The sequence below is a fragment of the Astatotilapia calliptera genome, chromosome 14, assembly GCF_900246225.1.
Source record: "Astatotilapia calliptera chromosome 14, fAstCal1.2, whole genome shotgun sequence".
NCBI classification, from domain to species: domain Eukaryota; kingdom Metazoa; phylum Chordata; class Actinopteri; order Cichliformes; family Cichlidae; genus Astatotilapia; species Astatotilapia calliptera.
This window is the reverse complement of record NC_039315.1, coordinates 22,777,523-22,790,696: the sequence shown is the minus strand read 5'-3', so window position 1 is coordinate 22,790,696 and position 13,174 is coordinate 22,777,523. Positions and strand designations below refer to the sequence as shown.

At 40.8% G+C, this 13,174-nt stretch overlaps 2 protein-coding genes across 5 annotated transcripts in view; both read right to left on the bottom strand.

Moving 5' to 3' along the window:
- st3gal4 (ST3 beta-galactoside alpha-2,3-sialyltransferase 4) overlaps positions 1-7,359 on the bottom strand; it is a 41,165-nt gene extending 33,806 nt beyond the window's left edge. For 3 of the 4 annotated variants that reach the window (XM_026191635.1, XM_026191632.1, XM_026191636.1), the window contains exon 1: positions 348-628. The gene's annotated coding sequence lies outside the window, so the exon portion shown is untranslated. Of the gene's footprint in view, positions 1-347; positions 629-7,221 lie in introns of those variants that run through there. The other variant, XM_026191634.1, reaches the window with a different exon arrangement.
- Positions 7,360-9,113: 1,754 nt separating this feature from the next.
- On the bottom strand, positions 9,114-11,352 carry tirap (toll-interleukin 1 receptor (TIR) domain containing adaptor protein). Its single transcript, XM_026193094.1, has 3 exons — positions 11,171-11,352; positions 10,357-10,977; positions 9,114-9,792 (listed from the first exon to the last, which is right to left on the bottom strand). The coding sequence occupies exons 1-3, from the start codon at positions 11,175-11,177 to the stop codon at positions 9,545-9,547; spliced, it is 876 nt and encodes a 291-aa protein (XP_026048879.1). The 5' UTR covers positions 11,178-11,352; the 3' UTR covers positions 9,114-9,544.
- Positions 11,353-13,174: the final 1,822 nt, after the last annotated feature.

The following is a 13,174-nucleotide window of genomic DNA, read 5'->3' as shown; positions in this document are numbered from 1 at the left end:
TCTGTCGCTGCCTGCTTTTGTTTTTTCCACCAAGAATCCGGGCTCTTGATATACTTGCCAAACTTAAATTCCATTTCAAGTTAGATTCAATGTCACTGATTGCAGGGAATATATGTGAGACATGTCATTCTCGTGCACTCAAGGGTTTCCTGTCTACATCTAGCGTGCTGCCAGCACTAAAAGGACAGCATCACACAGAGATGACTTGTGCCAGCCAAATTAAATCTTGTGATCCATAATAACTCGGCTCCAATAGGTCTGGGGTATTTTTAAGACTAACAAAATTCACACAAATACACACACATAGCTCGCTTGCCCAAAAGGGGGGCCTAAACGGCCTCACTTACCAGCAGCGCTGTCGGACAGATGACGTTAAATCGGCGGGGAGCGACTCTGTTCAGAACTGCAACCAAGTTCACGTTGCTTTTGGTGCCATTCCGTGCATTTGAAACCAACAAACCCTGTCAGCCCACCGCTAAGGCACGCCGACAGAAGCAATGAGGGCGTTAACGCTCATGTGACGATGTAACGCTCCACCGGACGCGCAATACCACAGAGTTTATCTCTTCTGCCTGCTATGAAGTCGCTCTGACATAGCGGTTAACATAGCGCTTTTAACAGCGGACACCCCTTCTTCCCCCCCTCCCCCCACACACACACTGTGCAGCAACGCATGCGCAATGTGGGGTATGTGCACTGGCCGCTAGAGAGGTTTCACTGACTGCGAAAACCGGGCAAGTTAAAACTTGTGTACGGGCGTAGCAGCAAGCAGGACTTCTCAAAGTGCCCCGTTCAAAATCTACAGCTCATCACGATCATTTGACCTATGCCTCATAAATCCGGCTCAAACTGGACTATATTGCAGACGGAGCAACATCTGGAAAGGCTTTGCAGCTGGCTGAGATTAAAAAAAACAAAAAGAAAACTCTAAATGCAGCTGACACATGAAGTGAATTCTGAGCTGTTTTTTTTTTCTTTTCTTGAAATATTGAAAATGTAAAAAAAAACGTAAATTACAAAGGATAGCTGCTTTCGGTAGAGTTAAATTCTTCACAAATATTCAACTCATTTGTCTTCGGAGATATTTCACTTTTATTGATAGGGCTAATTCACAACAACAGCTGCCACAAGGCACTTTATGCTGTCAAGACCCTACAATAAGCAAGCGTTTGGCGACAGTGGGGAAGAAGAGCTCCCTCTTAGGACAAACCTCCCACAGCAGGCTCAGGGAGGATCAATATTTAATTATGTATAATGATTAATTGCATTATTGATGTATACGCACACAGAAGGTTTAAGGAAATGGCTGAAAAAGGTGCTCAGTGCATCATGGGAATTTCCCACCGGCTGAAACTTATTACAGTGTAACTAAGGGATGGTTCAGGGTCACCTAATCCAGCTCTAATGATGAACCCTATGAAAGCCTAACCTTACAAGTAGAGAGAGTCTCTCAATAATTAATTAATGGCACTGATTCTTTGCGCAGTCTTTTAGGAACGAATTTTAAAAGAAAATAGGTGCTATAAATGCACTAGATAGACTATCAGGTAGTTTACAACAAATTGAATTACCGAGGTAAAAGTAGGCTCCAACATCAAAACTTTGCTCATGTGCACATAAGAGTCCACATTGAGATAGTGGACTCTTATAAGTACCTGGGTGTTCACCTCAACAATAAACTGGACTGGACTACAAATGCAGACGTCCTGTATAAGAAGGGCCAGAGTCGACTCCACCTGCTGAGGAGACTGAGGTCCTTCGGAGTCTGCAGGACTCTGTTAAGGACATTCTATGACACTGTGGTAGCATCTGCCCTTTTCTATGCAGTGGCCTGCTGGGGGAGTGGATGCACGGACAGGGACAGGAGCAGGATTGACAAACTGGTGCCGAGGTCTAGCTCCGTGCTGGGATGTCCCCTGGAGTCTGTGGAGGTGGTTGGCGAGAGGAGGATGTTAGTAAAGCTGACATCCATCATGATCAACCCACATCACCCACTGCATGAGTATGTGAGTGGGCTGAGCAGCTCCTTTAGTCAGAGACTGAAACACCTTCGCTGCAGGAAGGAGCGCTTTCGCAGATCATTCATCCTAACAGCAGTTAGACTCTATAACTCCTCATTCACGATGTCATAAGTCACTGGACACTGTGTGAACATCCACGGTCACCACTTCATGCATAATGGACCTTCCATGTGTATGGACATGTGAAGGTATATATGTATGTATATGTATACATATGTATATTTAGTGTGTACATGTCTATACATAGGAATAGTAGTGGTACAATAGCTAGGTTCTCAGAGCATGTGCTGACAAACTGACCGGAGTCTTCACTAAAATCTTCAACCTTTCCTTGTCATCAAACACCGTCCCGCCCTGCCTCAAAACCTCCACCATCATCCCCATCGCCAAGAAGACAGCTGTGGCCAGCCCAAATGACTACAGGCCTGTTGCACTTACGCCTGTAGTGATGAAGTGTTTTGAGAGACTGGTCTGTCAGCACATCAGGGCCGGTCTGCCTCCCACTCTGGACCCCCACCAATTTGCCTACAGGACAAATCGATCCACCGAGGACGCTATCACCATAGCGCTCCACACTGCGCTGAGTCACCTGGAGCACCGAGGAAGCTATGTGAGAATGCTCTTTCTGGACTTCACAGCTCAGCATTCAATCATATCATCCTGGAGATCCTGGTCCAGAAACTGTCTCACCTGGGACTCTCCACCCCCATCTGCCTCTGGATCAAGGACTTCCTGACAAATAGACCACAGTCTGTCAGACTCGGCCCCCACCTGTCCAGCACCATCACACTCAGCACCGGGTCTCCACAAGGATGTGTTTTGAGTCCCCTCCTGTTTACGCTCTACACATCCGACTGCTCCCCTACCCATCTCTCAAACACCATCATAAAGTTCGCGGATGACACCACAGTGGTTGGACTCATCTCAAGGGGGGGATGAGTCGGACTACAGAGATGAGGTCAACAGACTGACTGAGTGGTGTTCAGTTAACAACCTCCAACTGAACACCACGAAAGCTAAAGAACTTATCTTGGACTTCAGGAAGGGCAGAGCAGACCCGGCCCCACTTTACATTCACGGGAGCTGTGTGGAGAGGGTACACTCCATGAGGTTTCTGGGCGTGCAGATCTCTGATGACCTCTCCTGGACTGCAAATACCACGGCGGTGGTTAAAAAGGCCCAGCAGCGTCTCCACTTTCTGAGAGTGCTCAGGAAGAACAACCTGGAGGAGAGGCTGCTGGTGACATTTTACAGAGTCACCATAGAGAGCATCCTAACGTACGGCATAACAACATGGTATGCAGGGTGCTCAGCTGCGGACAGGAAAGTACTGCAGAGGGTCATCAACACAGCCCAGAAGATCACTGGCTGCTCTCTGCCCAGCCTGGGGGTCACTGCAAACTCTCGGTACCTCAGCAGAGCTGGCAATATCATCAAGGACTACTCTCACCCCAGCAACCAACTGTTTGAACTATTACCGTCAGGCCGATGGTACAGATCACATAAAACCAAGACAAACAGATTCAGGGATAGCTTCTTTCCCAGAGCTACCAACATAGTAAATAAGCACAAAAACAATTGAACCTATTCCATACTGTCACTGTCATTATATTATGCTGCTATTCATACTGTCATTATATTAATGCTGCTATCCTGTATATATTGTACTATTGTTTGAGTACTTACGATTGTTTTTTTTGTACTTTTTATATTTTACATTTATATTTATTCTGTTGATCTTATGTGCTGCACAATAATGTTTAATATTTAGTATTTACTGTCATATTCCCATATATCATTGTGATGTTGTTTATTCTATTACTCTTGTTCTCTTCTGCTTGTTTTCTTTTTTCTTTCTCAGCAGGTGACCCAGGTGATTGATATATGCATTTTTTTTTCTTTTTTTCTTCTTTTTTTCTTTTTCTGCCCGTTCTGTTGGTTTTTGGTTTTTGCCCTTCTCCCCCGTCCCTCTTCTCAGCTGTTTCTCTTTCCCTCTTTCTTTCTCCCCTTCTTTCCCCCAGTCAAGTCTGTCCTATATTCAGTAAGTGAAAATAAAATAAACAATAAAAGGTGAATCAAATGGACCATTATGGCAAGGCTGGGATGGTCAATTTGGTAAAGTAAATCCGTTGGGCATCTTTCTTTGCCTTTAGACAACAATTCTGATGGCAAAAGAGCCAAACGGGACAGGCAAAAAAAACAAAAAAAAACAAACAAAAACATTTATATTTATTATTGAAACTTGCACCAAGGGAGTGGCACTCCAATTTCGTTGTACTCTGTACAATGACAATAAAGGCTATTCTATTCTATGTCAAGCTATATAGTTTATGTCTTGCATATTTCCAACCATATCCATCATCACATACTGTGTATGCTACCATTGTATACAGTGTATTATCTTACTTTTTTTTTTCATTGATTGTACTTTTTTGTATTTTTGTATTTCCTTCTGATATCTGTAACGCAAAAAATTTCCCCGTCGTGGGATCAATAGTCTTATCTTATCTTAGCTTAGCTTAGCTTAGCTTAGCTTAGCTTATTCTATAGATGTCTCATCAAATCATAATGAGTTTTACTTTGATCTGTCAAACATTAACTCTTGGTTTTGGATAATTAGCATGTTGCTCTCAGTCACACTACATAATAGTGTATTCTGACCAAACTTAAATTTCAGTTCACTTTTCCCATCTTTACTATCAGAGCAAGAAACACCAGTTTGTGTCAAGCTTTGTCCTTAAGCCTACATTTCTGCTTTCAGTGAGCATCGTCTTGTTTCTTTTTTTAACACAATCAGGAGCGTGTCAGTGGAAAGTTTTGAGTCTTGGCTGCCTTTGCAGTTCATTAATAATGAGCATTAATCCAGGCAGTTTCAGACACATCCAAATACCACGGATTCATGAATGCCCAATGATTCAATTCAATATTTCCAACCCTCTATGCTGACGCACACTGCACACAGTTATAAACACACTTTTTATGAGACATTGTTAACTACTTTGTGATATGAAATACAATTTCACGTGAAACTGTACTGGCAGAAGCTAGAGTTCGTAATGGTAATCATTCATGGAGAATGATTTTCCAGTCATTTATGATGTGATCATGGATTTGAAATAACCTATCCCTTTTACCATGTATTCCTAGGAAGTTGTTTAGTAGCGACAAAAGACACACCCAGATACAGAGTCTCCAAGGGAGGTTACTCTGTGGCAAGACAAATAATGTTTCTTATGTTGCAATGTCCCTTCCTCTGCGCTTCTTGTTCTCACAACAACATCTGGAAATAAGTTAATTAGTAACACAAATAATCTTATATCAGCTAGACATAACTCAGATGAGTCAAAGATCTGATGCCAGATATTTGTTGTTTCCTTGAAAGAGATACCAAGCAAATACTGGGGAAATATTACATAATACAATGACAGCCACTATCTTTTGAAATTGTTTTGTTCAAGCAGTAGGACATTTGATTCTCACTCTCACCAAAGGAAGCTGAAATAGCCTCATATATTCTATACAGGTTGATCCCGCCTGTGGGGTGAATTAGATGGAGTTACTGTTGAAGGGTACCTGATGAACTCGTCTTTACATTTTTTGTACAGGTACCAACATTTAGAGAGACATATTTTTTATCTGTAAGTAACAGCATGGTGTAGTCTGCCATAAGTAACAGACTAAAACATAAAAAAGAAAAGATCAGCGCTTCTGTTGGGTTAATAATAATGGATTGCATTTATATAGCGCTTTTCGAAACACTCAAAGCGCTTTACAATTCCGCTATTCATTCACTCTTGCATTCACACACTGGTGGAGGCAAGCTATAGTCGTAGCCACAGCTGCCCTGGGGCAAACTGACAGAAGCGAGGCTGCCATATCACGCCATCGGTAGGTGAAGTGTTTTGCCCAAGGACACAAAGACCAAGACAGACAGAGCAGAGGATCAAACCAGTAACCTTCCAGTTACAAGATGAGCTTCCCAACCCCCTGAACCACGGTCGCCCCACAAACCACGGTCGCCCCACGACGGTTACTGGTTGGTTTATACTAGTTTTTCCTTAGAAAACTCATAATTCTTTGTTTGATTTTAGAACATAGATGTTTAATTATGTAGATTTGAGAAACCACAGTCTGAACATCTTCTATATCTCTTGGCAACGAACATTCATTGGGTTCTTTAAACGAAAGCGTCGCTCCTTTACGACTTTATTTGTCCAGTTCCATCATCAAGTTTAGCTCGTCATTAATCATGTCTGACTCAGTATAAGATAGATTGTGTGCAGTCTTTCTTAAGTGGATGTCAGAATTATTTTCCCAACAATGCCCAAGAATACAATAGCAAACGGGATCCTGAATTAGACTTTTAAATGTTATGTAGAAGAAGTAGCTGCAAAGAAGCTTTATCTTTCTTCCTTGTTTCACACTGGGGAGAGGGTATAATGAAATCATAAACACAGAAATAGGCCAAAGTGCAATAAAACTAGATGTTCATGTTATAAACTTAATGCTGCTGGTAAAACAATTAAAAAAACACAGTGGCAGATAAGTTAATGAATAACGGTGTTTATTATGTGGCTTTAATTCAATTCAATAACATTTTTTATGTAGCATCAAATCACAACAGTTGCCTCATGGTGGTAAAGACTCCACAGTAAACTCCAAAAATCATACGTCCCCCTTCCCCCTTTGAGCAGGCATCTTGGCAACAATGGTAAGGAAGGAAAGACTTCCGTCTTTTATTTTGTCTATAAAGCTACTGTACTGTAAGTGATTCTCATTTCTTATGGCTCAGTATGCTCACCAGTCTCACTGAAACCACGAAAATGTTTATCTGTAACCCAGCTGCTTCATCGCTGTAGCACAGCCAGCTGAACTCACTCAAGACAGGCAGAAAGATCCAGGTCAGTGCCACCGCACACTGTACAGACCACCAAGGGGACTTAAAGCTCAACGCTCTCCCAACGATAGTGATCTAAAACACACTGCTTGCTATTAAGAGACCTAAACTCTGCGCTCTCCTTTACATCTTTCTTGGTGTTGAAATTTGTGGGATGATGACACTCAACTTGCATGTTCGGGGGCTTTTCCACACCAAACCACAGTCACTGTTTTCAGTTTTAGTCTTTAGACAAGTGGATGAGCATTTTAGTCATTTATCAGTATTATTCATCGAAAACCAAAAACATTTCCTTCCACTTACCCAATTCAAGGTCAGTTCGAGGTGAGGGATATGACATGTTGAATCTATCCCAGCTCTAATCATGAAAGAGGTGGGGTACATCCTGTGTGGGGCTAACACAGATAACTGTTTCCACTCACAATCGCACCTATAATCTCACAAAGGCACAGTGAAACCATGCACACTCCCAGTAAGAACACACAGGCAAATATGATCCTATTTTAAGCTGTCAAATTTTAGTGAGCCTAAAATAGGTCTAGTGGATTAGAACACAGAGTACACATATCTGTGAGGCAACAATATAAACCACTGCCTTGCAGTGTCACATGTCAATCTAATCAAATCATGTTTTGTCTTTATAAACAAAGGAAACCTTTTATATTTTGGCAGATTTTAGTCTAACACTGATTGATATATGGAACATTTATACTGTCCTGAAGCAAGGTGCTTTATAAACAACATGCTTAATTCACCTATTCACAGCCAGTTGTACAAGCACTATTTCTATGCAGAACTGCTTGCTATCTAACATTCACACACATTCATACCCTGATGGATGCATCACAGAGCTACTTCGGTTTATTATCTTGCCCAATGATATTTGGCATGTAGACAGGAGCAGGCAGGGATCAAACCACCAACCGATTGGTAGATGATCTGCTCTTCCTCCTGAGCTGAAAAAAAAAAGAATACTGTACTCATAAATATACTACTCGCTTCAAGTGCCATTACCTGAACCGAAGTCAGGGCTCTTACACACAAAAGGATACATTAAAATGCTTATGTATTCAGAATATTGTCACAATTACTTAGTGTCAGAAGATTAGACATCTGGAATCCTGACAATGAAGCAGCTAAACAGCAACAGGTGGCTATAAGCTAACATTATGGCAGCTAATGTTAGGCTAGCGCTCAAATATGCTTCCTCTCTGATAAACAGCTTGATTAAATTCTCACATTAATTGAGAATTCATGTCCAAGTCCAACAATGCTGTGCCTTAACGTTAGCTAACACGGCACAGCAGAGCACAGCATGAGAAAACAGAATTCAGCTTACATTCTGCAATTTGCTGGCATTCATTAGCGATCGTGATCAGACCATTTATAGGGCCACAGTTCGTTAGTTTAGCTTGCTTTTTACATTACGTATGTGAAATGTGACACGTGTTTTGTCTGACGTTAACAGCCATTCACATAACTACATCTGAATGTGTGTGTGTGTGTGTGTGTGCGTACACATGCGCATGCTCAAGGATTTGGTAACAACAAAGGCTTCATAGAACATCTGTTCCTTTTAGAGATTAGTCTCAATTTTTATGTTGCAACGTTGGCTTGGCACGAAATAGCCGATTATAAGGGATCTCTGTTTGCAGCGCTAAATGTCTGCTGTTGTTTAGGAGGTTGGGGAAGAGTGAGGAACAGAACACAGTAGTACATCTTCAGTGCAAACGATTCCTTGTAAAGGGAATATAAGCCCTGTCTGCTTTTTGGAAAAAAAAAAAAAAACATCACACATTGTTCTCCACTTGATACTGTGAATACTTCATATTCCACGATGAGTGGACTAAACTTAATGTCAGCTATCTAAAACCTGTTGTTTGTTACTATGCTTAATGAATAGTGAAGTCTGCCAAGGAGAAGTGAAAGCTCCCTTGGAAGGACGATAGGGGTTCACAACAAATTTTCAACTTGATCAGACTTTGTTTCAACTATTTATTCATTAGTTATAGTTGGACCGGACCTGGTGCTGTCTGACACTGTCCAAGTGTCAGGAAGATACAGTCTGGACAACACACGTTCAAATACACCCATGCACTGCAATTCCAAACAAGAAACAATGGTTGGCAGGTTGGCAGAAATACTAACAGCAAAAGATGATAAGTCTAAAGAAATATTTAATTTAAAATGAAGAAAGAAGTGTGTTTTTTTTTTCCTAAAAAGGAATTACATTCCCTGTGTTATCACTCGAAGCCCAGTTCAAATGTCATACCACTGTCAGCAGTTTGTAATGGGTGGGTATTTCCCTTTCTCATACACAACCCACACACAGACCTCATGATATGACCCATTCATGTTTCCTCACTGGTACTCTCTATTGTTGGAATTTGCAGTAGAATACACCACCTAGTGGAAAAGACAACCTCCTCTCATTACAAAGCTGAGACTACAAACACAAACGCCTTTAATGTTTACATTTAAATATCTTGCGCACTCACACTATAGTTCACAAGCTGTGACAGGAAAATTGAATTCCCATGCTGATCATTTTTATTGTTCTGCCACATATCCAGTGTTAAAAAAGCAATAACCGCACGCTGTGATAAAAGGAACACTAAAACGGAGATCAGTCAGTAGCTAAGTTTCTCCCTTCCTGCGTCATATTCTTTAATTGCTGCTGCTGATGATCACAGGAAATGCCACTAAAGTGTTTATGGCTCTTTCGCATCACTTCCAGTGGAATAGCAGTCCCAGCAGGGCTGTGCTGGGACATCAGCTTGTCTTCTTTTGAGCTGTCTGCTCCATCTAATCCACTGCTAGAGCCACTCATCTGGAAATTATGAGTCACCTCTTTTTTAACCAGGTCCTCCAGGTCTGAAGAAAGAACAAAGGAATGTTTTTAAAGATATTATCTCACCCAGAGAACTGATTCATGCAGATGACCCTTTTATTTCTTTTCTCTTTTTTTGCTAGTTGGATATAAAAGAAGATTTACAAGTAAAGTGTTGGGTAAAACAAACATGAAGGCTTCCACAAACTTGAGCACGCTCCTGTGCATTTTTAATAAATTCATTTGAAGTTTATGAAAACGCATCAATCTTTTAGAAGCTGTAGTCAAACACTAATCAATATATATTTATGAGGAGAACATTTTTTCTAAATAATAACCTAGAAAAGGTCATCGCTGTACCTTTGATAAATGACAGAATCACTTAAGAATTGTATTTTCTATTAATTTGGATTATCTTTATCTAATATTTGATGATCTGAAACATTTAAGTATGAGAATCAGGATGAGGAGTTTATCACAGCACATCACTTTGATTTGTGATGTGTTAAATCAGTCTGTGATTCCCAGCTGATTTAAACAAATATCATTTTAAACATGGCATGACTGATCTCAGCTCGTGTTCATATCACTCTCTTCTCATTACTTACACTGGAGTACCGTCCTGTTGACAAGCGTATAGGCTTGGATGGGGTTCCTGCTCAGGTCAATGTAGTAGTAGAACTTCAGCTCCTTAGGGTACTGAGAGTGGGACAGGCTGTGAAGCAGAGGAATCATCCTATTGGACATGGGTCCCTCTGTCAGTACCTGGTGCATCATATAATTACACCAATCATCCTGAACAAAATTAGGAGTGATAAGCAGAGCTCGTAAGTGACTGTTCTCCACTGCCTGACAAAACTCGGTGCAAACTGCACCTCCTGGACAGGCGTCCCTCTGCCACAGAAAGCATCTGAGGCTGCGGGGCGAATCCTCAAGGAAGGAGACCAGGCGTGTGGCCTCTTCAATGTCACTTTGGGCGCTGCTGTGACAAACAAATAGGTCATACTTTCTTTTCCATCTCAACTCACAACTGAGAACAGTAGGCAGCTGCCGTGGTTTCGAGGGGGTCCCCCCGGGTGATGATGACAGCGACGACGAAGAGCACGATGGTAATGTAGATGAGGATGATGTTAATGCACCACTAACAGAAGACACTGAACCTTTTGTGGCTTCTTTATTGTGTTGCTTTGATAAAGATCCTCTCGATTTCAAGAGTTTCTGGAACCAACCTAAAGGAAACAAAAAGATTTTAAGGTCGATTTGTTTTTCTTTTTAAGTATAAAGATTTCCTGACATTCCACACAACTTATGAAAAATCGTGTGAATAACAGTAGATATTTTTGTCACACGTGCACAAACAAATCCTCAAAAGGATTCTGATCAGATTTACACTGAAAGAAGTGACCAGAACTTTTTACTTACCGTGCATGTTGCTGAGGTCGTCATGGTTGTTCAAATCGTATCCAAAGTACTTCTGACAAATAGATATAGATAGTGATAGATAAATAGATAGTGTTGAATTCCATCGGTGGGAGCTTCTAAAAATCCAATTTCTCCACTCTTTAAAAACATCGCAACCCGAGGCTGTAGCCGAAAAGCTAACTCACACAATAGCAGCAAAGAGAAAGTCACTGATATCACCATAAAATGAGGAAGTTAGAGACTGCTGGAAGGGATGTCTCTGCATGTGCAGTCGAATTTCAAATGCAAAAACTGTCAGACTTCACTGATCACCTTATTCATCGCTGTAAACTGACATTTGTCAAAAAAAAATATTTTGCTTTTTTTTAAACAATATGATAGAAAAAACTGATCTCATAAAGAACAAAATGAAGTGGGAAGCATGAAGACAAGGTGGGAAATGTTAATAGGCCTAACCATGTCCACAAATCTATTTCTGTAATCCATGTGTTACTATGGTTTGCATTTCCAGCTTCACCATGAAGGAAGTTAATAAAACCACTGTTATATATTTAAACAAGAGGAAGTTTGGGGTGACAGTAAGCCTCAACCGCCCCCCCCCCCCCCCCCCCCCCCCCCCCCCCCAACACACACACGTTATTTATGAAAAAAAGTCCTGTACTATGTTAATTGTGGTGGGGGTGAACCCTCATTTGGGCTTTTCCCACATTTCAGCATTTTTGAAGTGTGGGAAAATTTCAGTATAATTGGTCTATTAAAATTTGAGTAGCAGGGTCCATATGAGTGCACCAGAGGTGGGCGGGTTTCGTGCATCTGCCCGCATAGCAACCACTGCAAAATGATACCATGTACTTTTTTGCCCCTCAGAGGCATGAGCTTTCACACTTTTTTCCCTTCTGCTATGCCACCTTTTGTTACACTTTAAGGATATTGGCATTTTTGGGTTGTCTCAAGTCCCAGAACATGAATTCTCTAATCATTTAAAGTAACTGAAAAAATATGGTAATAGCTAGCCAGTAAAAACTAAAAAGAAAAAAGATTTTAAAGATTTTAAAAAGCAAAGTAACTCATCATTACACATCTATACATGTTTCAGAGTTTCAGTCAGTAAAATAGTTGCTTTGGTTTGGTTAATCTCCCCTGGAAATGGAGTTTGTAATCAGTTCTGTCTGTCTGTTAGCAGTCTAGCATCCATTATTTTCATTATTTTCATTTTTTTTTTCTTTGATGGTAGATACCAATAACAGTTCCACCTGATTTAATTTTTGTTGAAATCTGGTCAAGTTCACACCTAATGTGGAAATCAGCAAAAATTTTGTATTACTCACAATTTTTCCGAATCCAGAAAATTTATCTCCACAGATAAAACTCTCTTTATTAGTTATGCACATCAGGAGATCCAGGAATCTGGAAACAGCGAAAACAGGTAAGGCCAAAAAAAAAAAGTAGTGTGATGGACTGAATCACAAGTGTTGGTATCTCACAAACACCCACACTGATAGATAGAAGAGATAAAGAATAAGGAGAAGAAAGAGAGATAAAAAGGATGAGCCAGCACTATCTTGTCTATTTAGTATTTTTACTACACTGTGTTAAACTGGGAAATGGGTGAAGGTTTAATTTCTATCGCCATCAACAGCATATAATTTCCTAGGCCCTAGAACCTGTAGAGAAACAGTTTTCTTGTATATTTACAGTACAGTTTGTAGTACTACATGTATGCACATAGGAAACATACAGACCAATCACGTGCATTGTAACTCATCACACATGAAGCTACTCAGCCAATCATTTAGTTTCTTCAGTGCAACCCTGCGAACACGTGTGTGTGCAAACAGAGAAGTCTGAGAGGAGATGAAACGCAGAAGTCCAAAGACAAAAGTAAAAGCAACAGAGAGAGAAAAGCGGTCGGTAAAAGCTGTTCTTAATAATTCTTGATGTGACTGAGGATAAAGAAGATGAAGAAACTTCTCTTTCCCTTTTTAAATGAAACATTTTTTATGA